This window comes from Pseudorca crassidens, chromosome 14 (assembly GCF_039906515.1).
Source record: "Pseudorca crassidens isolate mPseCra1 chromosome 14, mPseCra1.hap1, whole genome shotgun sequence".
NCBI lineage: Eukaryota > Metazoa > Chordata > Mammalia > Artiodactyla > Delphinidae > Pseudorca > Pseudorca crassidens.
In genome coordinates, this window is record NC_090309.1 from 15,635,498 (window position 1) to 15,658,380 (window position 22,883).

The window sequence follows — 22,883 nt, forward strand, 5'->3', positions numbered from 1 at the left end:
TTCATGGGGGAATTCTATCAAACATACACAGAAGAGCTAATAGCTATCTTTCTCATACTATTCAAAAAAGTTGAAGAGGAGGGAACAGTCACAAATTCATTCTATGAGGCTACTATTACATGATACCAAAACTAGACAAAGACACTAAAAAAAAAAAAAAAAGAAAATTACAAGCCAATACTTCTGATAATATACATGCAAAAATTCTCAACAATGATACATCATTTTTTTGTTGTTGTTTTTTTGTTTTTTTTTTAACATCTTTATTGGAGTATAATTGCCTTACAATGGTGTGTTAGTTTCTGCTTTATAACAATGATCAAGTTGGATTTATTCCAGGAAGGCAAGAATGGTTTGATATTTGCAATTCAATCAGTGTGATACACCATATTAACAAAAAAGAGGAAGAATAAAAATCACATGATCATCTCAACAGCCACAGAAAAAGCATTTGACAAAATTCAAAATTCATTCACGATAAAAACTCTCAAGAAACTGGATATAGAGGGAACATATCTCAATATACTAAAAGCCATTTATGACAAACCCACAGTTAACATCATACTCAATGGTGAAAAGCTGAAAACTTTTATTTCAAAATCACAACAAGATAAGTATGCCCACTCCTGCCATTTTTATTCAACATAGTATTGGAAGTCTTAGTCACAGCAATCAGATAAGAAATAGAAATAAAAGGAATCCAAATTAGAAAGAAGGAAGTAAAAATGTCACTTTCTGCAGATGACATCATATTATATATAGAAAATCCTAAAGACATAACCAAAAATCTACTAGAGCTCATCAGTGAATTTGGCAAAGGTGCAGGATACAAAATTAATATACAGAAACACGTTGCATTTCTATACACTAACAACAATCTATTGGAAAGAGAAATTAAGAAAACAATCCCATTTACAATCACATGAAAAAGAATAAAATATCTAGGAATAAACCTACCTAAGGAGGTAAAACACATGTACTCAGAAAACTATAAGAAACTGATGAAAGAAATTGAAGAGGACACACAGATGGAAAGATATATCATGCTCATGGATTAGGAGAATCAACATTGTTAAAATGACCATACTACCCCAAGGCAATCTATATATTTGATGCAATCTCTCTCAAAATACCAATGGCATTTTTTCACAGAAATAGAACAAATAGTTTTATGATTTGTATGGAAACACAAAAGAGCCCAAATAGCCAAAATAATCTTGAGAAAGAAGAAAAGACCTGTAGGTATCACACTCCCTGACTTTAGATTATATTAAAAAACTACAATAATCAAAACAGTATGGTACTGGCACAAAAACAAACTCATAGATCAATGAAACAGAATAGAGAGCTCAGAAATAAACCCACACACTTATGGTCAATTAATCTATGACAAAGGAGGCAAGAATATACAACGGCAAAAGACAGTCTCTTCAATAAGTGGTGCAGGGAAAACTGGACAGCTACATGTAAAACAATGAAATTAGAACATTTTCTCACACCATATAAAAAATGAACTTAAAATGGATTAAAGACGTAAATGTAAGACTGGAAACCATTAAAATCCTAGAAGAAAACATAGGCAGAATACTCTTTGACATAAATTGTAGCAACATTTTTTGGATTTGTCTCTAAGGCAAAGGAAACAAAACCAAAAATAAACAAGTGGGACCTACTTAAATTTAAAAGTTTTTGTACAGCAAAGGAAACCATCAACAAAATGAAAAGACAATGGGAGAATATTTGCAAATGATGAGGGGTTAATATCCAAAATATATAAATAGCTCATACAACACAATATCAAACAAACAAACAACCCGATTAAAAAATGGGCAGAAGACCTGAATAGACATTTTTCCAAAGAAGACATACAGATGGCCAACTGGCACATGAAAATATGCTCAATATCACTAATCATCAGAGAAATGCCAATCTAAACCACAATGAGATATCACTTCACACCTGTCAGAATGGCAATCAACAAAAAGACCACAAACAACAAATGTTGGTGAGGATGTGGAGAAAAGGAACACTTCTATGCTCTTGGTGGGAAACTGATGCAGCCAACTATGGAAAATAGTATGAAGGGTCCTCAGAAAACTAAAAATAGAACTACCATATTATCCAGCAATTCCACTCGTGGGTATAAGTCCAAAGAAAATGAAAACACTAATTTGAAAAGCTACTTGTACCTCAATATTTACAGCAGTATTATTTACAATAACCAAGGTATGGAAGCAACTTAAGTGTCCACCAACAGATGGATGGATAAAGAAGATTTGGTACGTATATACGTTGGAATATGACTCAGCCATAAAAAGAATAAAATTTTGCCATTTGCAACAACATGGATAGATCTGGAGGGTATTATGCTTCGTGAAATAAGTCATACAGAGAAAGATAAATACCTTATGTTATCACTTATATATGGAATCTAAAAAAATAAACTAGTGAATATAACAAAAGAAATAGACTCAAAGATATAGAGAACAAATGAGTGGTTATCAGTGGTGAGAGGGAAGGGGGAGAGGCAAGATAGGGGTAGGGGATGAATAAGTACAAACTACTATGTATAAAATAAATAAGCTACAAGGATATATTGTTCGGCACAAGGAATATAGCCAATATTTTATAATAAATTTAAATGGAGTATAATCTATAAAAATATTGAATCACTATGCTGTACACCTGAAACTAATACAATATTGTAAATCAACTATACGTCGATAAAAAAAGAGCAAGGAAAAAAGGTACTACATGAAAATATAAGAGATGAACTTTACAACACTGTGTTAAGAAAGTCTACCTCAAAAAGATAAAAATTCTATAACTTAAAAAAGTTGATAAAGTGAAAAAATAAAAACAAGCAAAAATCAAACTTCTGTGAGGCAAAAGCCTTTAAACATAAAGAGTGAGTGATATACTTAGAGAATATTTCCAATTTTTATACCAGATAAAGTTTATGATTTCCCACAAACTGCTAAGTAAAAGAGCACAATAGAATAATGCTCTAAGAATAATAAATATAAATGAGTAATGAACATAAGAAATGATGCTCAGTGGTACTAATAATTAAAGTAATATACATAAAATAGGCTACTATTTTGGTATCTCTCCCTCCAAAACATATAAAGGGATATGGGCATTTTCATAAAACTGTTTATATAAATGTAAAATGTCTTTGGAGGACATATTGATAGGATCTATGTAAATCCGTAATGTCCATACCCCATGATCTAGGAAATGTACTTCTTAGGATCTCACTCATAGCAATATCATAATTGTGCAAACATAACTGTATAGAAATTTTCATCATGTTCTGCCAAAAGTGAGTAGACACATGTTCTGGGTAACAGGGGATCTGATAGTGGATAAAGGCAAAGAGAATCCCCAGCAAGGTCATAAATGGGCATCCCAGGATGACAGACATGCACCAGGGGTAATGGGCAACCAGTGTAGATCAGAGAGGAGGATGAGGGCTCCAAGGAGACAAATTCAAGAGAATATTTTGTACGATTGAAGGTCGTTTTTGATTTTGTTTTTAGGAGATTTATATTCTGGCAGAATTTGAAATGAATTAGTGATAGATTTATAGAAAAGTAGGTAAAAGGAATAAAAAACAAAAATTAAGATAATATATGAAGGGAAGATGAAAAGCTAGATAATTTAATAACAAGGGAAAGATAGTGCAGTTTTAGGTAACATTTATATTTCTATAATAAATTATGGAAATCCTGAATATTTAGCTCCAGTTATATTGTAACATGACTACACAGAGAGGATGGGTGGAGGGGGAGAGGTGCGTGTGCATACCCTCATCTCTCTGTTAGTAACTTAATAGATAACATCTAAAATGGAAAAGTCATGAGATGGCATAAACGTGGTACTAAAAAATATGGAGGTTGTTGTAGAGCAGAAACTAGCACACCGTTGTAAAGCAATTATACTCCAATAAAGATGTTAAAAAAATATGGAGGGAAATAGGAAAGAACGAATGAATGAATTGAAAAATGATTGCCTTCGGGAAGTGGGACTTGGTGAAGGGCAGGGAACTGTTGTTTTTCATGAGAGTAACTTATAATAGCATTTTATTTTTAAAACCACATACTTATATGACTTGGATAAACATAAAACTAAATAATAAAAGTAGAAATAGATAAAAGCAATCACATTTATGTGGGGGCCCAAATCTGCTTCTTTTGAGTCAGGAATTTCTCTTAGGTCAGGAGTTTGTAACCCAATGCTAATTTGCATAGCATGCAGCTTGGTGATAAATATTTTGAAAAAAATAAATGATTGGATTAAGGCTAAAACTTTAGTATCTTTTAAACTAGTATTTTAAAAATTGCAATAGGTGTCTCTAGAAAAGATGATACCTTGTTAGAGGCAGACATATCTGAAGATAAACTATGCTTTACCTCTACACAGTAGCTATGCTTTATCTGTCGCACCTAGAAATTTACCTGAATAGAACAGCATCATCTGTTAGGAATTTTGGTAAGTTAGAGTCTCGTAAAGCTCTTATCAATACCACATCTTCACTTAGGTCTGGGTTCTCTCTTTTTAAAGACCTAAATTTAAAGGAATAATTCAGATGACATTGCAAGAACATAATATGGAATGTGATTTTCCAAACCTGTGGGTCGGGGATTCTGCTTGCAGAAAGCTGTGGAGGGCACGCCACTGCAGATTCCTGCTGGAAGGAGGGTACCATTTTCCCTTGCATGCCCAGTGTCCATCTCCAAGAGAGCACACGGACAAGTCAGGCACAGGCTACATAGCCTTGAGGAGAATGACAAGGACATTTTCTCAAGCTCCCCCCATCAATCCAGACTTTATCCAACCTGTATTTACAGTTCCCTGAATACATCATGATGATTCATATCCCTGTGACTCCCTTTTCTCTTATCCCAGAATGCTCTGCTTTGGTCTTTTGCTGGCTCTTATTTTTCTTTCAAAATCCAGCTCAGACATTCCCTCCTCTAGAAAGTCCCTCCATCCCCTGCCAACGAACCCAGGGCACAGTCCCATGGTTGCCCTCACACATTATATTCTAGATGACTGCTCCTTTGTCTGTCTTGCCCGTGTTCTCTGAATACAAGTGTCTCAACTCCTTAGTATCCCTCTTCCTTTAATGGCAATCCTATAAAGAGGAGAAATACTGTATCTAGGAGGTTGAAAGAAGAAACAGAGGGTAGAAAGCCAGGGAGGTTTGTGCAGAAGCCTGGGGTACAGGAGCCAGGCAGAAGGGGTCCTGTGTGGGCGGAGCTTGAGCCAGCGAGTCACGGCCTGAGAGGATAGATTCCCTCAGAGACTCTGGACAAGCTGGGGATGCCACAGGTGGGCATGTCAAGAGGTTATAAAGAGAGAAACTGGGTCCTGAGAAGAGAAAAGGATCTTGCTCTACTAGGAACTAGAAAGAAGCTCAGCCTTGGACCAAACTGTAAAGAGAGAGGGGGCGTCTAGGATAAAAGCTTGGACTGCGGATGCAATGATGAAACTGAAGTATGCTTTGTCAGGTGACGTGTATGACTTAATTAGTGTATCTGCATAACAAACTGTATGTCTTTTAACTCTCATCATCCTACCTCATGGTGGTAAAGCCTTTTGTACACTGAAACCCATTGTATGTGACAAGTTCAGGGGAAACAAAAGTTACCCAAAGCCTAGTGGAGACTCAGGTTTGGTCTGGGGGCAGCTATGTTGGTTCTCACAGTGAAGAACCTTGGGATGAAGAGAGATGCCCCATTTCACTGTAGCAGGGGGCTGTCAAGGTAAGCATGATGACAACAGCAGCAGCTCACATTTATTAATCACTTGCTAAGTTGCTTTAAGAGCCATCTGTGAATTACTCACGAAATGCAAGTGATGACATGGTTGGAAACTTGACTCTTGCCCACTTTGGTTTCTTACCCAGCCATGACCAGTACAGACTTCACGGCTCTCATGCCAAAGTCATAGTGATCCTGCTGAGAGAGCTGTTCACTGCAAAGCTTATACATCTGAGTCATTTTTCTTGCTAATATTTTACTGGATTCAAATCCTTCAGAATATAGAATTACCTAGAATGGGAAAATATAATGCAGTGTCTATTATGTTATATTGATAAAAACATATTAGCATAATACCAATGTATTCAAAATCTACTTTAGGTATTATATTGTATCTCTCCAAGTTGTTATACCCTTTAACAAGGAAATGTAAAGATTGAAGGGAAAAAGGTTTTGTGCCACAAGGTGGAAGGTGGGATATTATATGGGGATGTCTGAGCACTGATTCTGCTTTCTTTCGACAGATGAAGATGTGGTCTTGGTGACATTTGGTTCGAGGAGCAGCAGAGCCCACTGTGAAAATGTTCACATCGTGGAGGCTGGATGGTGCTGTGAGGCCTGAGTATAAAAGCAAGACTTGAGCTTCCCTGATCTGACAGTGTCAGTGATGCACTCCCTTTAGGCTCCCTGGGAGTCAAGGGAAGCTACACAAAGATTTGCAGCCTCTCCCTGCCCTAGGAAGCCACCTTGCCTCTGACAAGTTTCTGCACCCTTGGTTAAATAAATCAGTGATGATACGTGGAGGTGGATATGGACACTTCCTTCAATCCATAATCTACTCAAATCACTGCAGTTGGCCTTGGAATTGTGATTTGAGATAATGCAGAGATTTCATACTGGTGTCTGTTTTTTTCATTCCTCTATCACTACCTATTAGCACAGTACTCTGTGCACTGCAGGTGATTAAAAATATTTACTGATGACAGACCCTGATTCATTTAATCTGTAACAACAATAGGAATAGCACTCAGAAGACTGGATTTTTAAATTTCTCCAATTAATTACTGAGTAATATAACAATAGGACAAAACGTGAGATGTGAACACAATGTTGGACTGAGTTCCAAACCTGGTTTTCTTCCTACCAGCTTTGGACAATGAGCAAGTCATTTACTGTCCTGTCCAGAGAGGGGTCTGGAGTGAAGATGCCACCTGCTTTAACTGCCCACCACCCCATCTTACCCACAGAGGACACTGGGGGACTCATGAGATGCTGTAGGCATTATACTAATAAAAGTTGTACTTTTTCTAATGATAGGATTTGGCATGGTCTATTCTATTCTTAGGCAATTACTTTTAATTCATGCAGAGGAATATTTTAAATTAGCTGTTGTCAGGAATTTATTAGCCACAGGAGTAATATGTGCTTTCTGAGAAGCTCCGTTCGAAAAGGGGTAGCATCCCTTGCTGTGAAATACAGCAGCGAGCATGAGGGGCCTTCCGGAGTCCTGTAAACATCCTATATATTGGTCTTGGTGATCACACAGGTGAATACATGTGTAAGGAATCACTCTGTTGTACCCTTATGATCTGTGCCCTCTACTATATATAAATTATGCCTCGGTAAAAAGTGCCAAGAAAAATACATATAAAATTTAATACACTGGGTGTTAACTAGTATGAAGAAACAAAAAAAAAGTTTAAATAGAAAGATTCCTAGATAGATACAGAAGGAACAAATACAATCATAAAGAATTAGCTTATTAATGTTGCTATTTTTTGACTAAGTTGATACAGACTAGAAACAAATCCCTGACCTCCATCATTAGTGATTAGTATTGCTTTTACTTAACATCCCTTGACTCTAATTAAAAAAAATAATGCAGCGAGAGAAGTGAGAATAATACAGTCTTTTTAGAATAATCTAGACGTTTTAATTCCTAGAGACAAACTGATGAACCCCAATGGACTGGCTAATTATACTTACTTATTCATTCCAGTTTTGGGGGCTTACTATATTCCAGATACCATCCTGGGCTTTAGGGATATAGCAGTTACACACATACACACAAACACACATGCACACACACACACACACACATACACACAGAACAAAACATTCTATGTGGTAATGATATCTACACACTTAAGAGGAAACAATACTGTATAACCTTGGCTAGACTGCATTCATAAGGGAAACTTTCTACCACAATAATCAAATACTAAATAAAAGAAATAAGCTTAAGTTTTTGCTGCTTTATAATGTGAAGCTCACCTCTGCAATCAATGCGTAATTTGGAACCATCATCGCAAAGGGCCTAAACAGGGCTTTCAAATTATCTGGCAACTCAGTTCTGCCTGCATATCCAGGATTCATTGTGATGAAGGCTGCACAAGTCATAACCAACTTGATTTCCCGCCCCTCAAATATGAATCTAGAGAGCTGTTGAAGGGAAAGAGAAAATATAAGCTAACACGTCCCCCAACATCTGTAAATTCTTTCCCATAATTACTACTCGAGTACAAAACTTGTGTAACATGCATTCAAGCAAAGACTACTGACTCTTGCTGTTGGGAATGTTTCCCTCCTGATTCTGTCCTACCCACTCCCAATCTCTTCCGGGCTACGTGCTTCCTGCTCTCTGCCTTCCTGCCCCTGCCTTGCCCCAGGTGTCTCCGCCTTCCTGGCCCAGACCTGTAATCTTCTGGGCCTCAACATCTTTCGCTGAGACTCCTCAATTCAACTTAGATTTAATGGCCACTAAACCTTCTCCGCCACTACTTTCTGGAGTCCCTAAGAAATTCGAATCTGACCTTAGTCCTTGAGTGGTTGAGGCCCCACTGTTAGAGTCATTGGAATTACCCCTTCACTTTCATTCAACAGCAAACATCCATTGAGCATCTGTGCCAGGCAGGCAATGGGTTAGGAATGGGCATGCAGAGCCCTTGAGAAACTCCTGGGCTTGTTGTGTAGGGTTAGACCTAGGACCATGACCATGCAGTGCAATCAATGCTACAGTGGAGGTGTGTGCAGAGCCTGCAGGGAGCAAAGCTCATATGAGGAGCAGGGAAGCCCGTGTGAGACCCGGAGAATGAAGAGGGCATTTCCCATAGATGAACAGGGCAGCCATTCCAGTCAAAGGGAGCAAGAACAAGAAACAGCATTGCATGTTCAGGGAATGGCCAGCTATTCACTTTGCTAAAGGGAAAAGTTCTAGGAGGAAAGTGTAAGTAGGCTATGCCCTGAGCATCATAAACCTTGCATGCTCGGCTAAAAAATTTAGATTTTGTTCCATGGATGGGCGGAAACAGAGAGTTTTGAGCAGAGTGATAGGACCAAAGATGGCATTGGACAGGTTAGACAAACTACAGACAGGGGGACCAGTAGGGAGTGTTATTGGGGAGATGAGGAGAGCCAGAATTAGGGAGTTCTTATTGGAGATGAGAGAGATCTAGGAGATACAATTGAATGGACTTGGTGATGGCTTAGATTCTGGGGTTGATGGCAATGGGAAAAATTCAAGACGAATTCCAGGATTCTAGGTGGGTGACTGGATGAAGGCACTATATTCAGTCACAAAGAATACAGGGGAAGACCATGACAGAGCTGGGGTGATGTGTCATAGCCTGGAGGAGAAAGTGCTGGACCCCATAACTGGAGACCCCAGTCCTGCTGCTGTTTAATGGCTTTTGTGTTATTCAAACCTGTAAATTGCTGTGCTTTAGTTTCTTCACGTATTCTAGGGGGCGTATTCTACTCCAACTATCTCCTCTGACCACTGGCAAAGTCAAGGGTGAGATTTGGTTAGTCTCAGATGTCCTCCTACCTTCCTTTCACCTCACATGGTTGCCCTCCAGTTGGCAATGCTTCAAGGCTGCCTGCGTTCTCTCTGGTTCCTTCTCCCTTGCTCCTGAGGCTTTGCTAAGCATGCTAAGCGCTCAGGGTGGTGATAATGACTGACATTATGTTATATCTGGTGGTCCCTGATTTTAATGCGGGCCTCCCAGAGGGTGTGTAGTTGGAGGACCGTGGACCTCACGGTCACACAGATTTAGATGTGTGTCTTGGTTCTATGTTGTTCCCAGAAATGTTTTAATGTCTCTGAATCTTTTTGACCTGTAGCTTGGGAAAACGCCATCTACTTCACACTGGTTTGGTGTGAAGATGAAATAAGTGTAAAGTACAATGACGTGTACAATTTAGTAGCTGGTAAAAGTCCAATTTCTGTTTTTTTTTACTTGTTCTATAATATGATTTTTTGCAGAGGCAATAAAATATTTAACAGCTCTTTAGCAGGGCACTTTCTGATGAGAATGGCTCTTGTCCCTAGAGCGGGAGCTGGGTCCAGAGGCCCCTTTTGTAGGTCAGGATGAACCCTTCTGGCTGGATTCTGAGGAGGTCTGAGACTTTTCAGGTAGGGGCCAAGGTAATGGTGGGGACCTTCCAGGGGCTCAAGGCAGTGACTATTTAAATATTAAACAATTGGCAAGGCTGTTCTGGTTTGTACTGGCTGACCATCAATCTGCCCTTTGGTGACTTCATGACATAATCTCACAAGGTCAACACAGAGTGGTAGGGGACTTGGCCCCATCCTTCACTGCCATCACCTTCCCAGTACAACACCCTTCTCCAGGAACATGCTCATATGGGCTAAATCAGATTTTAAATAGTGAGGCCCTTTTAATATCTTCATCTGGCCCTACACTCCTTGGCTTTTCCAGTCCAGTGAGTTCTGGAGAGTCAAGGTCCCCCTGGGTTTTCCAGGACTCCTCTCTCATTTTTCTACCAGCAATAGACTGAGACTAGGGGTCATGAGGAAGGCAGTAGAGCCTAGATAAGGCAGCATTAGAGAAACCTAGCAGAGAAGTATATGTCAAAGGCAAGAATAAGAAAGGTGAGGAGGAAAAGAGAGGTGGAGGAGAAAGGGACAGGGAGTACAAGAGTGTGTGTGTGTGCGCGCATGTGCACGTGTGTTGAGGGTGGGAAGAACAAGGTTCCATGAGGGCAGGGACTGAGTCTCACCAGCTCTGTATCCTCAGGTCCCAGCACAATGTCTGCCATTCAGTTGTTTCTCTGTGTTGCCTGGATGAGCAATTAATTCATCCAACTAAGTCCCGTTGCTGTAATACTCACCAATGACACTGGAAACTTGGAATACAGAGGCTAAAGTTAGCACTGTCCTTCCTAAGATGCAACATGCTGTAAATTCATTATGAAGTTAAGAAACGCGATCTCCACAGACAACTGACCAGCGCCTTACCTTTGCAGCTTTGGCATTCCTGATGGTAATGAGCTGCTGTGCGATGACTGACAAAACTTCTATGTCAATTCGGTTAAATTCATCAAAGCAGCACCAGGCCCCTGACTGTGCCAGACCACTGAAAAAGCGCCCCATCATCTGAAATCAAAATACATTCAACTATATATTGTAGAGTTGAACTCTTTCAAAAGTTAAATTTTGAGCTGAAATAGTAAAAGGAAAATAGGTGGTATCTGGAAATCAGCAATGGTTTTATGTGAATCCTGGTCTTATGTCAGAAGTTAACACCTTTCTCTAAGAGGAATTATCTTTTTGTCTTCTCTATAAATGATTTGAAGCTAATTTTTATTTTTAAATAAAATGACAATCTGACCAATTTTCCTACTTTTTCATAACCTCTGTTCACCTATGTAAATACTTCACAGGTTCCCAAAGAAACTAACACCTAGAATAGACACACTTAATGACTTAAGAAAACCTTGAAAAACTTTACTGGTAGAAGCTTTCATCATCTTTACCAGGTACTACACATGGCAGACAACAAACAGGGACCACTGAGCAGAAGCACAGCTGCACAGGGTAATGTAATGGTTGTTAATTTCTTCTACAGCAGAATCTTAATGGTGGAGGAGAATGAATATGTACTTGTGGCTATCTACACAGGAAAGTTCCTTTAGAGACTTGAATTTTGGGTTAAGCATTTTTACAAATATTGCATTATACCATCTCTATCTCTTTAAAAATAGAGCTAATGTTTTTTTGTTTGTTTGTTTCAAGATGGTCAACTGAGCATATACTGCTACCATCCCTTCCTCCTAAATGCCCATGAATGACAGAAAGGTAGAACTCTCTCCATTTCTGTACCTACACTTATACCTGTACCTGCTTGATAAAAGTATAATGGGAAGGGAAACCAGCAGCAGGAAGAAAGTTTTGAAAAAAAAATCTTGGAAGATGGAAAATACATAGATACAGATTACTCAACTGAGAAGGGCAGAATGCAGGCCCAAGACAGAGGGAAGGAAGAACTGCCCTTCAGGGGGGTCTCCAAGAAACTCCGAACCCAACAGCAATACATGCAAGAAAAGCAGACACAGGTCCCAGGGTGATCCTTGGGAATTAGCCAAAGATGAGTACTTGGAAAGATCAGGTTTGTTGGTCCTTCCCTTCTCTGTCCTTCCCTCTCCTTATTCCAAGTAGAGTAAACAGGGCTCTTAAGGCTGGCAGTGCTGACACTCTCCCTCCAGCCCAAAACCCAAGGACTGTCTTGTAGAGAAAGGGGGAGGTCTGTCTTTGGGAGATATAAGGAGATATTGGAAGAAGACATTAGGCTTGGGAGATAAGGAAAGCAGAGATAAAAAAAGACAGATGATTTCAGACCTCCACTTTACTCAACTGAGAGTCAAAAGGATGGACAGCTCCATCCAAGAGTGAAACCCACTTAACTTCACTACTAGAAGAAAAGTCCTTATTATTTTGGCATTTATAAAATGTTTCTGGCTTCCTGGCTGCCCATGCCCACACACTGTATGGGGAAGCCTGCTAACCAAACATACTACACTCCCACAGAGATCAGGGGAGCTTTTTCTTTTAAGGCAGGGGCCTTTTGAGGAAACAATTTGTTCTCACTAATCAACTCAGTGCTCACTTAAGAACTAAGTAGTAGAAGTCAACACATATTTGAGAAACATCACCAACAAGGAAGAGAGAAGAAGAATAAACTAAATGAGCAACCCTGAAGAAAATGGAGGTAATTTGGAGAACAAAAGAAAAGATTTAAAAATTCAAATGGAACCCTCAGAGAGATTTTAGAGGAAATTGCATTCCTATCATAAAACAAGATGCTCTAAGAAAGAATTAGTGAGAGATAAGAAATAATACCTGGAAATTAATCATATTATAGTCAAGATTACAAAAATGAAATAGATGGACTAAACAACAGAATGGATAAGACTAAAGATGAAGCTGGTCTTATGGATGACAAAGCTGAGGAACTCCTTCATGTTGTAGAGCAATGGTTTCATTCCCTGGGTGGTGGGGGGTACAGGAAGACTTCTCAAGGGATATTAATGGGACAGAAGTTTTAAAAGAAGAAAATTCCAGGTCAAATGGGACTATATCAAACTGAAAAGCTTCTGTACATCAAAGGAAGCCATCAAAAAAATGAAAAGGCAACCTAAGGAATAGAAGAACATATTTGCAAATCATATATCTGATAAGGGGTTAATATCTAAAATATATAAAGACATCATACAACTCAATAGAAAAACAAACAAACAAACCAATTTCAAAATGGGCAAAGACACTTTTCTGAAGAAGACACATAAATAAATTGTCAACAGGTATCCCGAAAGATACCCAACGTCACTAATCATCAGAGAAATACAAATCAAGACCACAGTGAGACGTCACCTTACACCTGTTAGAATGTCCATTATCAAGAAGACAAGAAATGACAGGTGCGGTGAGGATGTGAAGAAAAGGGAACCCCTGTGCACTGTTGGTGGGAATGTAAATTGGTGCAGCCACTATGGAAAACATTATGAAGGTTCTTCAGAAAATTAAAAACACAAGTGCCATATTATTCAGCAATTCTACTTCTGGGTATTTATCCAAAGAAAATGAAAATCACTAACTCAAAAATATATCTGCACCCCCATGTTCATTGAAGCATTATTTACCATAACCAAGACATGGAAACAACCTAAGTTTCCAACAATGGATGAATGGATAAAGAAAATTGGCTGTGACATATACATCACATTTGTGACAATATGTAATGGATGGACCTCGAGGGCATTATGCTAGGTGAAATAAGTCAGACAAATACTGTATGATATCACTACTATGTGGAATCTAAAAAAAACATGAACTCAAAGACATAGAAAATTGGTGGTGATGGATGTTAACTAAACTTACTGTAATCATTTTGGAATATATACATATAACAAATCATTATGTTGTACACGTAAAACTAATATAATATGTCAATTACACCTCAATTTAAAAAATTCCAGATCTTTATCTTCAATATGGGCTATTTGCTAAAATTTATCTCCCTATAGCATGCCTGCAGTCAATGCCCATAGCTTTAATTCAAAAAGAGTCATGTACCAAAATGTTCATTGCAGCTCTATTTACAATAGCCAGGACATGGAAGCAACCTAAATGTCCATCAACAGATGAATGGATAAAGAAGATGTGGCACATATATACAATGGAATATTACTCAGTCATAAAAGGAAATGAAATTGAGTTATTTGTGGTGAGGTGGATGGACCTAGAGTCTGTCATACAGAGAGAAGTAAGTCAGAAGGAGAAAAACAAATACCGTATGCTAACACATATATATGGAATCTAAGAAAAAAAAAAGGTCATGAAGAACCTAGGGGTAAGACAGGAATAAAGACACAGACCTACTAGAGCATGGACTTGAGGATATGGGGAGGGGGAGGGGTAGGCTGTGACGAGGTGAGAGAGTGGCGTGGACATATATACACTACCAAGAGTAAAGTGGATAGCTAGTGGGAAGCAGCCGCGTAGCACAGGGAGATCAGCTAGGTGGTTTGTGACCACCTAGAGGGGTGGGATAGGGAGGGTGGGAGGGAGGGAGACGCAGGAGGGAAGAGATATGGGAACATGTGTATATGTATAACTGATTCACGTTGTTATAAAGCAGAAACTAACACACCATTGTAAAGCAATTATACTCCAATAAAGATGTTTAAAAAAAAAGATCACTGGAACTCATCCATGGTAAAAAAAAATTGGGTTTATTGCTTATTGCAAAAGGGAGACCACAGACCATGGGAAACCATGAGATGTCTCAGTAAAAGAACATTAAAAGGACTTCTTATAGGAAAGTTTGAGGAAGGTTCAATGAAGCAGGGTATTGCTCTATGTATTAGTTTTGAAGGGTGATTGTAACAAATGACTGTAAACTGGGTGGCTTAAAACAACAGAAATTATTTCTTGCATAGTTCTGGAGTCTGTAAGTCTAAAATCAAGGTGTTGGCCAAGCCATACTCACTTTGAAAGTCCTAGGGGAGTATTCTTCCTCGTCTCTTCATAGCTTTTCATGTTTGCAGCCAATGATGAGTGTTCCTTGGCTCACCTTCTGTGTATATTCACATGGCCTTCTCCTCTCTGTGTGTCTATAACCGAATTTTCCTCTTCTTACAAATCCACTAATTATTGGATTAGGGCTCATCCAGGTCCAGTAAGACCTCAGCTTAGCTTGGTTATATCTGCAGAGACCCTACTTCCAAATCAGGTCAGATTTACAGGTTGTCAGTCATTAAGACTTGAACATGTCTTTTTAGGGGACACCACGTCACTCTAAATTTTTGTTGGCAGAAAGCTGAGGTGATTCTCTGATGGGTATCATAATAACATCTATCTAGGAGTCTATAGGGCAGTGTGGCTCAAGGTGTCAGTAAAGATGTAGCAGTTACTCCAGTTAGTGGAGAGAGGAGGATATTCGGTCATTTTTGTGGTTTGGACAGAGTTCTTGTTTGTGTCTGTTCTCAGATTTGATTATGGTGTGGTTTTTGTCTCACGGCATCATGGGCACAAAGTGACCAAGTCTGATGTTGGTGGTCTGTGAAGCTGTTTGAGTTCAACTGGAGAAGCACAGAGTCTGTTTGAACCAGGCCAGCTCTTAGCTGATAGCGGTCAGGGGCTAATTTCTCCCCCGCACCTCTTTTTGAAAGACACTAATTGTGTAGCAATTGATTGACCATTAAAAAAGAATTTTTGGAGGTATTTCTGCCATTTTAATTTTGATGCTTTATACTTTAAAAGAACTTTTTGTATCAGAGTATTTCAAACATACACAAGAGGTAAAAGAAGGTGCTCAGTTTAACAATCATCAACATTTTGCTCTTTTTAAAATAATTCCAACACTTTATGCTGTTGTTGGAGTATTTTAAAACAAGCCCCAGACATCATTAGTATTTCATCACAGATTCTGTAATGTGTAAGAACCTAAAAACAGAACAAAACAAAAAAACCCAAACCAATACCATTAACACATTCAAACAAAAATCAAGTAATTGGTTTTACCAAAACCCAAGCAATTCCTTGATGTCATCTAACAACAGTTCATGTTCAATTTTCCACAATGGTCCTAAAATGATCCTTTTACAGTAGGATAAGGATGCAAACAAGGTCCAAACACTGCTTAATGTGTCTTTTTTTTTTATCATCTTTATTGGAGTATAATTGCTTTACAATGTTGTGTTAGTTTCTGCTGTGTAACAAAGTGAATCAGCCATACATATACATATATCCACATATCTCCTCCCTCTTGCGTCTCCCTCACACCCTCCCTAGCCCACCCTTCTAGGTGGTCGCAAAGCACTGAGCTGTTCTCCCTGTGCTATGCTGCTGCTTCCCACTAGCTATCTATTTTACGGTTAATGTGTCTTTTAATCTCTTTAAATTTATAACAGTTCTCTGCATCCTCCCCCTTTTATGCAATTTATTTTTTAAAGGTCTATAGGTTATTTTCCCTTTGGAATTTCTTGCATTCCATATTTGGCTGATTGAATTCTTGTGGTTAACATGTTTCTCTACCTTATATACTTCTTGAAAACTGTATTTAAATCTAGACACTTAATTAAATTCATTAGTTTGAGGTTTAAAAATTTCTGAACAGGAATAATTCAGATTGTGTACCAAAGAAGAAGATACATGTTTCCTGGTTGTCTCAAATTCAGTGATTTTTTTATTTTAAGAGGTTTTTTTTTTTTTTTTTTTTTTATGTGGTACGCGGGCCTCTCACTGTTGTGGCCTCTCCCGTTGCAGAGCACAGGCTCCTGACGCGCAGGCTCAGCGGCCATGGCTCACGGGCCCAGCCGCTCCGCGGCATGTGGGATCTTCCCGGACCGGGGCACGAACCCGTTTCCCCTGCATCAGCAGGCGGACTGTCAACCACTGCGCCACCAGGGAAGCCCCTTCAGTGATGTTTTGATTGACCAATGGATAATTAGCCTGATCCATCCATTACAAACCTTCCAATTAATCTTTTAATGTGGTTTTAGCAAAGTTGATCATTACCAGATCTATTAATTTTTTAGAGTTTGCAAAATAGTAATTTCTAATGTTATCCCTCTGCATGTATTAGCTGTGATTCTTCTATAAAGAATTATCCTCATCAACGTTTTTTATTGAGGTACTGTTGATTTACAATATTACATTACTTTTAGGTATACAGAATAGTGATTCAATATTTTTATAGATTATACTATTTATAGTTGTTTGGGAAAATAGCTATTTTTCTTAAAAAGTGTGTTTATGCTAACATGTAATGAATTTATTATGGTTATTTTAAAACAAATAAATATTTTTATTTTACTTTATTTAAAAGAAAGGCTATTTATTTAAATTTTATTTATTTATCTATTTTTGACTGCGTTGGGTCTTCGCTGCTGTGTGCAGGGTTTCTCTAGTTGTGGCAAGCAGGGGCTCCTCTTTGTTGCAGTGCGTGGGCTTCTCATTGTGGTGGCTTCTCTTGTTGCAGAGCACAGGGTCCAGGCGCACGGGCTTCAGCAGTTGTGGAGTGCGGGCTCAGCAGTAGTGGCTTGCGGGCTCTAGAGTGCAGGCTCAGTAGTTGTGGCGCACAGGCTTAGCTGCTCCACGGCATGTGGGATCTTCCTAGACCAGGGCTCGAACCTGTGTCCCCTGCACTGGCAGGCGGATTCTTAACCACTGCGCCACCAGGGAAGTCCCCCCCCCCAAATATTTTAAATGCAATTTTAATTTCTAACATGGTGTATATCAATAGATGTAATCCATACATATAAACAAAAACTTTCTGGAAGTCTCAATAATTTTTTTTTTAAGATTTTTTTTTTGATGTGGGCCATTTTTTAAAGTCTTTATTGAATTTGTTACAATATTGCTTCTGTTTTATGTTTTGGCCATGAGGCATGTGGGATCTTAGCTCCCTGACCAGGGATCAAACCTGCACTCCCTGCATTGGAAGGTGAAGTCTTAAGCACTGGACTGCCAGGGAAGTCCCAGGTCTCAAAAATTTTTTTTTTTTTTTTGCGGTACGCGGGCCTCTCACTGTTGTGGCCTCTCCCGTTGTGGAGCACAGGCTCTGGACGCACAGGCTCAGTGGCCACAGCTCATGGGCCTAGCTGCCCTGCGGCACGTGGGATCTTCCCGGACCGGGGCACGAACCCGTGTCCCCTGCATCGGCAGGCAGACTCTCAACCACTGTGCCACCAGGGAAGCCCTCAATAATTTTTAAGAGTGAAAAATTCTGAGAACTACTCAATGAAAAATCTTACCGTGAATTCTCACCTCCTACATGTTTCATTTTCAATATGTAACTCTGAATACGTAACACCACACGTTTCAATACGTAACTCGTCTCTTCCTGTAAGCTTATTCCTTGTTCCTAGATTTCCCTGCTATTCTGTCTTGTATCTCATCTCCCCTCTTTCTACCTACTGACATGAACAGGTCTTTAATCTCACCACCATTTGACCAATCCTCCCCTGGCCTTGATTCCTACCTGGCCCACTCAGATTGCCTTGTGTTGACTCTCCTCTCTTGCTCTATTTATTCTACTTTAATCATTCCTTGCCCCACTAGTTTTCCCTAGCTTGCCATCACCCCTTTCTCTCCTTCTTTTGTTATGTCATGTTGCAAATAGAGAAAGCCACATAAAACACTTAATGTTAGTGTTCAGATGCCAGGACCATACCTTGTAGTCCAAACCATCAGAGCAGTTAAAGACCACACACTGGATGGCGAGAGCTTTTGCAAGGTCTTTGGTAGTCTCAGTTTTCCCCGTGCCAGCAGGACCAGCTGGTGCACCTCCCAGGTCGAGCTGCAAAGCCCCCATGAGGCAAAGGTAGCAGCGATCCTGAAGAAATTGATAAATTGTCATTATTGAAGGGAACTGACTCTGGCCACAAATTCATAAGTCCTTTCCTTTCTATAGCAGGAGGGTCATTATTTTTTTATGAAAGGTTCTATAGCAATTGAAATATACTAAAAAATCCAGGCACATGATCAAAAAGCAGAAATCTCTGCTTTACAAAGATGTATTCATGGCAAGTCCTTTCAAGGGTTAATGGTAGGAGGAAACTTTTCAGAACTATTTTGGTGGGGAAAAAGCAGTAATGAACCTAAATGATCAGTAACTTACCGTGAGAGGAGTAATAACTAATCTTGGGCATGCACCCAAATACTCATAGCCATAAGTATACTGAGAGAGCGCCATCCTTGCCACACAATTGTCCAGGTCTATATCCCAATAATAGCGCAGTTGTCTCTGCCAGTCAAAGGACTCAACTACCTCTACCTACATAAGTGATGACAATGATACACATATTAGATGCATTAATTTCAGAAAGAAATATATGATTTTATTTAAGTGAAAGAGTTACCTTGGCTTGAACAAGTTCAGTGACTATGTCTCTTGCGTGTACATCAATAGTAATTAAGGCAGTTATGATGTTTCTGTGTAATTTAGGAAGAGTGCCTCGGACTATTGCAGCCAGGGCATTTAATCTCTAAAAATTAAAAAAAAAAGTGATATATAATTTTCAAAAATCAGCTTACATGTATATCTTTTTACTATTAAATTTGGAATAGGCATTTTTTGAAACTATCTATAAAATTAGATACCTATAAAATTAGATAGTTTTGACAAATGTCTATTCCAAATTTAGTAAGAATCTGTAATTCTGTGACCCAGGACAACAGTTTAACTTATTTAATTCCTATAAGGCTTCTGTGAAGTACAATACCATCTTTACCCCAGTTTCACATTAGAGGAAACTGAGGGTCACAGAGGGTAAGGAAATTGACATAAAGTAGCAAAAAATTACACTTGAGTAGACATTTGCCTCAAGGAAAGCCCATGCTCTTAACCACCACGTGATGATGTCTCTAGAGAACACGGTTCTCCCTAAAAATCAAATGTGACTAAGGTAGTACTCTTCATTTTCAGGGATAGTTTTTTTTTTTTTTTTTTGGTGAGGGAGGGGGGAATAGTCAGAAATCCTGAGCATTTAAACCAAGCCAATGATTGATTAAACGAAAGCATTTTTTGATAGACTGAGTTCCTGATTTTCACATAAATGGTTAAATCTTTTTCAGAGAAGGGCAGTGCCTCTGAAAGCCTTGAACTGCTGTGCTGATTTTTCACTCAGGCTGGCCCTGATCAGGGGCCACCTCTACAAAGAGGTCAATGGGACTTTCCTTAGCGAGTCTTTTCTCTGGGGCTTTTTGAGTTGAAATTCTATCGAGGACCTTCATGAGAGAGGTTTTTTCCTATTTCAAGAAAGTTGTTTCCTCCTTTTTTGTTTTAAGGGTGAGTCTTTAAAAATGCAACATTGCTTGGAAGTAGAATTGAATTTGGAGTTAAAGATGTGGCCTGGCTGTAAAGTTGCATTTCCCAACAATAGCTCAAAAATTTGTGTAGAATGGTATTTAATTCATTCAGTTATTTATTGCTTTACTGATAGTTGCCTGAGGCTTCTATAAAACAGTAGAAAAGCACATGTTGGGCCTAAGAATAGAAATGGCACAAATCCTGTGGTTTTCTGGGATTGAATCCACTTCTAGGAGAGATATCAGGACCCAGGATAACATTTCTTCTTAAAGGTGGCAAACCATTATAATCCTGACATTTTCCTCTTGAGTTACGCTTTCCTTCTATTTTTAATATTCATATACATACTACACAAACATCAGGGTAGTGTCGCTGAGAAAACTTGAACAGAAATAGTTTTAGTGAGAAGCCCAAAGTTTTGGATGTCATGTCAGGGGCTTACAATTTCTGAAGTAGTGAATTTGCATTAACCACGCCAATAAAAGCCACTAGGACCATCTGGCACAGCGCTATGCTCGATGTCACCCTGCCGTAACCTCACCTCAAAGTTTACTTTTTCAAAAGCTTCCAGGGCCTCTAAATGATCACCGTCTTCTCTTTCCAAACACTCCGTCAAATCGCGGCACCACATGATTTGAGAAATGGTCAGGATCACCTGCATGGAAACACCTTTCTTCAGTGTGTGATGCATCTCACCCAAACAGGATCCAGAGGCGGAGATTTAAGGAGTGTAAGTTACTTGAGAAGGGTGGCCGGCGATCACCCATACTGTCCTCGGTTTCCCCAGATAGTCAGCGATGGCAGCTTTGCACAGGCGACGCAGAGATGTGAACATGGCTTCTTCCACTTTGCCCAGCCACTCCTCCACGTTGCCTCGGGCCTTGAGGCCTTTCCCCAGGCTCACCTGGAAGATAATCAGGCTGTGGTAACACGTAGGCTGTACACTCTGTGTGCTTCGTAACGGAACCCTGAGCTAGGTAAACATGGAAGCCTGAACGTGAACACTGGTACTTCTACTGATACCCACTCTACACCTCTCTTTACACCGCCCCCCTCCCCCGCCCCCACTTGGTGCTTTATTTCACTGCTTCCCTTTGGAGCCAACTCCCGGAAAGAGGAGTTTATGTGCACTAAATGAATTCCTCCACTTTTTTCCCTTACTTCCTGCCATCTGATTTTTGGCTCCAACCACTCCTCTAAATCTGTTCAGGTCATTAAGGTGACCAGTGCTTTCCCAATCAACCAGTCCAATCGACGCTTTAAAGCCCTTTTCATATTTATTTCTTGGACTACCAATGACCTGACTGCCCTGGTTGTCTGGGCTTCTGCATCTGTTCTTCTTCTACACTCCCTTTAAATGTCATGTTTTCCCTGGATCCTAGCCTAGGCCTTCCCCTTTCTCTTTTGCACTAGTGATGAACAAATTCTTTTGCAAGAGGATCAATTTAGGACAAGTAAAAACATTTTCTTTATTGAGGTATAGTTGATTTACAATATTATATTAGTTTCACATGTACAACATAATGATTCAGTATTTTTATAGATTATACTCCATTTAAAGTTGTTACAAAATAATGGCTGTATTTCCCTGTGCTGTACAATATATCCTTGCTGCTTATTTATTTTATACATAGTAGTTTGTAACTCTTAATCCCCTACCCCTATCTTGCCCCTCCCCCCTCCCCTCTCCCCACTGGTAACCACTAGTTTGTTCTTTATACCTGTGAATCTGTTTCTGGTTTGTTATATTCACTAGTTTGTATTACTTTTTAGATTCCATATATAAGTGAAAACATGCAGTATTTGTCTTTCTCTGTCTGATTTATTTCACTTAGCATAAAACCCTCCAGGTCCACCTATGTTGTGGCAAATGGCAAAATTTTATTCTTTTTTACGGCAGAGTAATATTCCATTGTATACATATACCATGTCCTCTTTATCCATCCATCTGTTGGTGGGCACTTAGGTTGCTCCCATGTCTTGGCTATTGTGAATAATGCTGCTATGAGCATTGGGTGCATGTGTAGGACAAGAAAAATGTCTGTGGGCTCCTTCCAATCCCATAGATACACTACTGTGCTCTACCTGGACTGAAAGCCTTGGCATTTCCCTGCACAATTTCTCTGTATGGAATGCTGTCCCTCCCATGTCTCCTCTCCACCTTCCTTGGCTGCCTGTGTGTATGTATGTGTGATTCTCCTCTGTCTGGTCACCTGATTCCCCACAGTCTACTAATGCATTCACTTGCTTGGTGTTTACAGGCACTGTGCCGGGCCCTGGAGAGGCTGCTGCCAAACAATGACAACTAATACTTCATAGCACCTGCTCAGTACTGTTCTAAGTAATTTACATACACACTTGAAAATCCCCAGCAACTCATTAATCAGGCAGTATTACTAATCCTTGTTTTACAGATGAGGTTCAAGATTGGGAGTGGAATCCATGTGTCCGGGCAGTAGAACTAGCTCTTAACCACCCGGCTCTTGTTCCCCTTATGGAG

At 39.4% G+C, this 22,883-nt stretch overlaps 1 protein-coding gene across 1 annotated transcript in view; it reads right to left on the reverse strand.

Moving 5' to 3' along the window:
• Positions 1–22,883, reverse strand: part of DNAH6 (dynein axonemal heavy chain 6) — a 291,954-nt gene that overhangs the window by 145,505 nt on the left and 123,566 nt on the right. The window contains exons 25-33 of the mRNA XM_067703886.1: positions 21,123–21,287; positions 20,925–21,038; positions 19,434–19,559; positions 19,193–19,348; positions 18,746–18,907; positions 11,029–11,166; positions 8,043–8,210; positions 5,911–6,059; positions 4,461–4,568 (exon numbers count right to left, since the gene is read on the reverse strand). Of these exons, the coding sequence (XP_067559987.1) occupies positions 4,461–4,568; positions 5,911–6,059; positions 8,043–8,210; positions 11,029–11,166; positions 18,746–18,907; positions 19,193–19,348; positions 19,434–19,559; positions 20,925–21,038; positions 21,123–21,287 (1,286 nt within the window). The remainder of the gene's footprint in view (positions 1–4,460; positions 4,569–5,910; positions 6,060–8,042; positions 8,211–11,028; positions 11,167–18,745; positions 18,908–19,192; positions 19,349–19,433; positions 19,560–20,924; positions 21,039–21,122; positions 21,288–22,883) is intronic.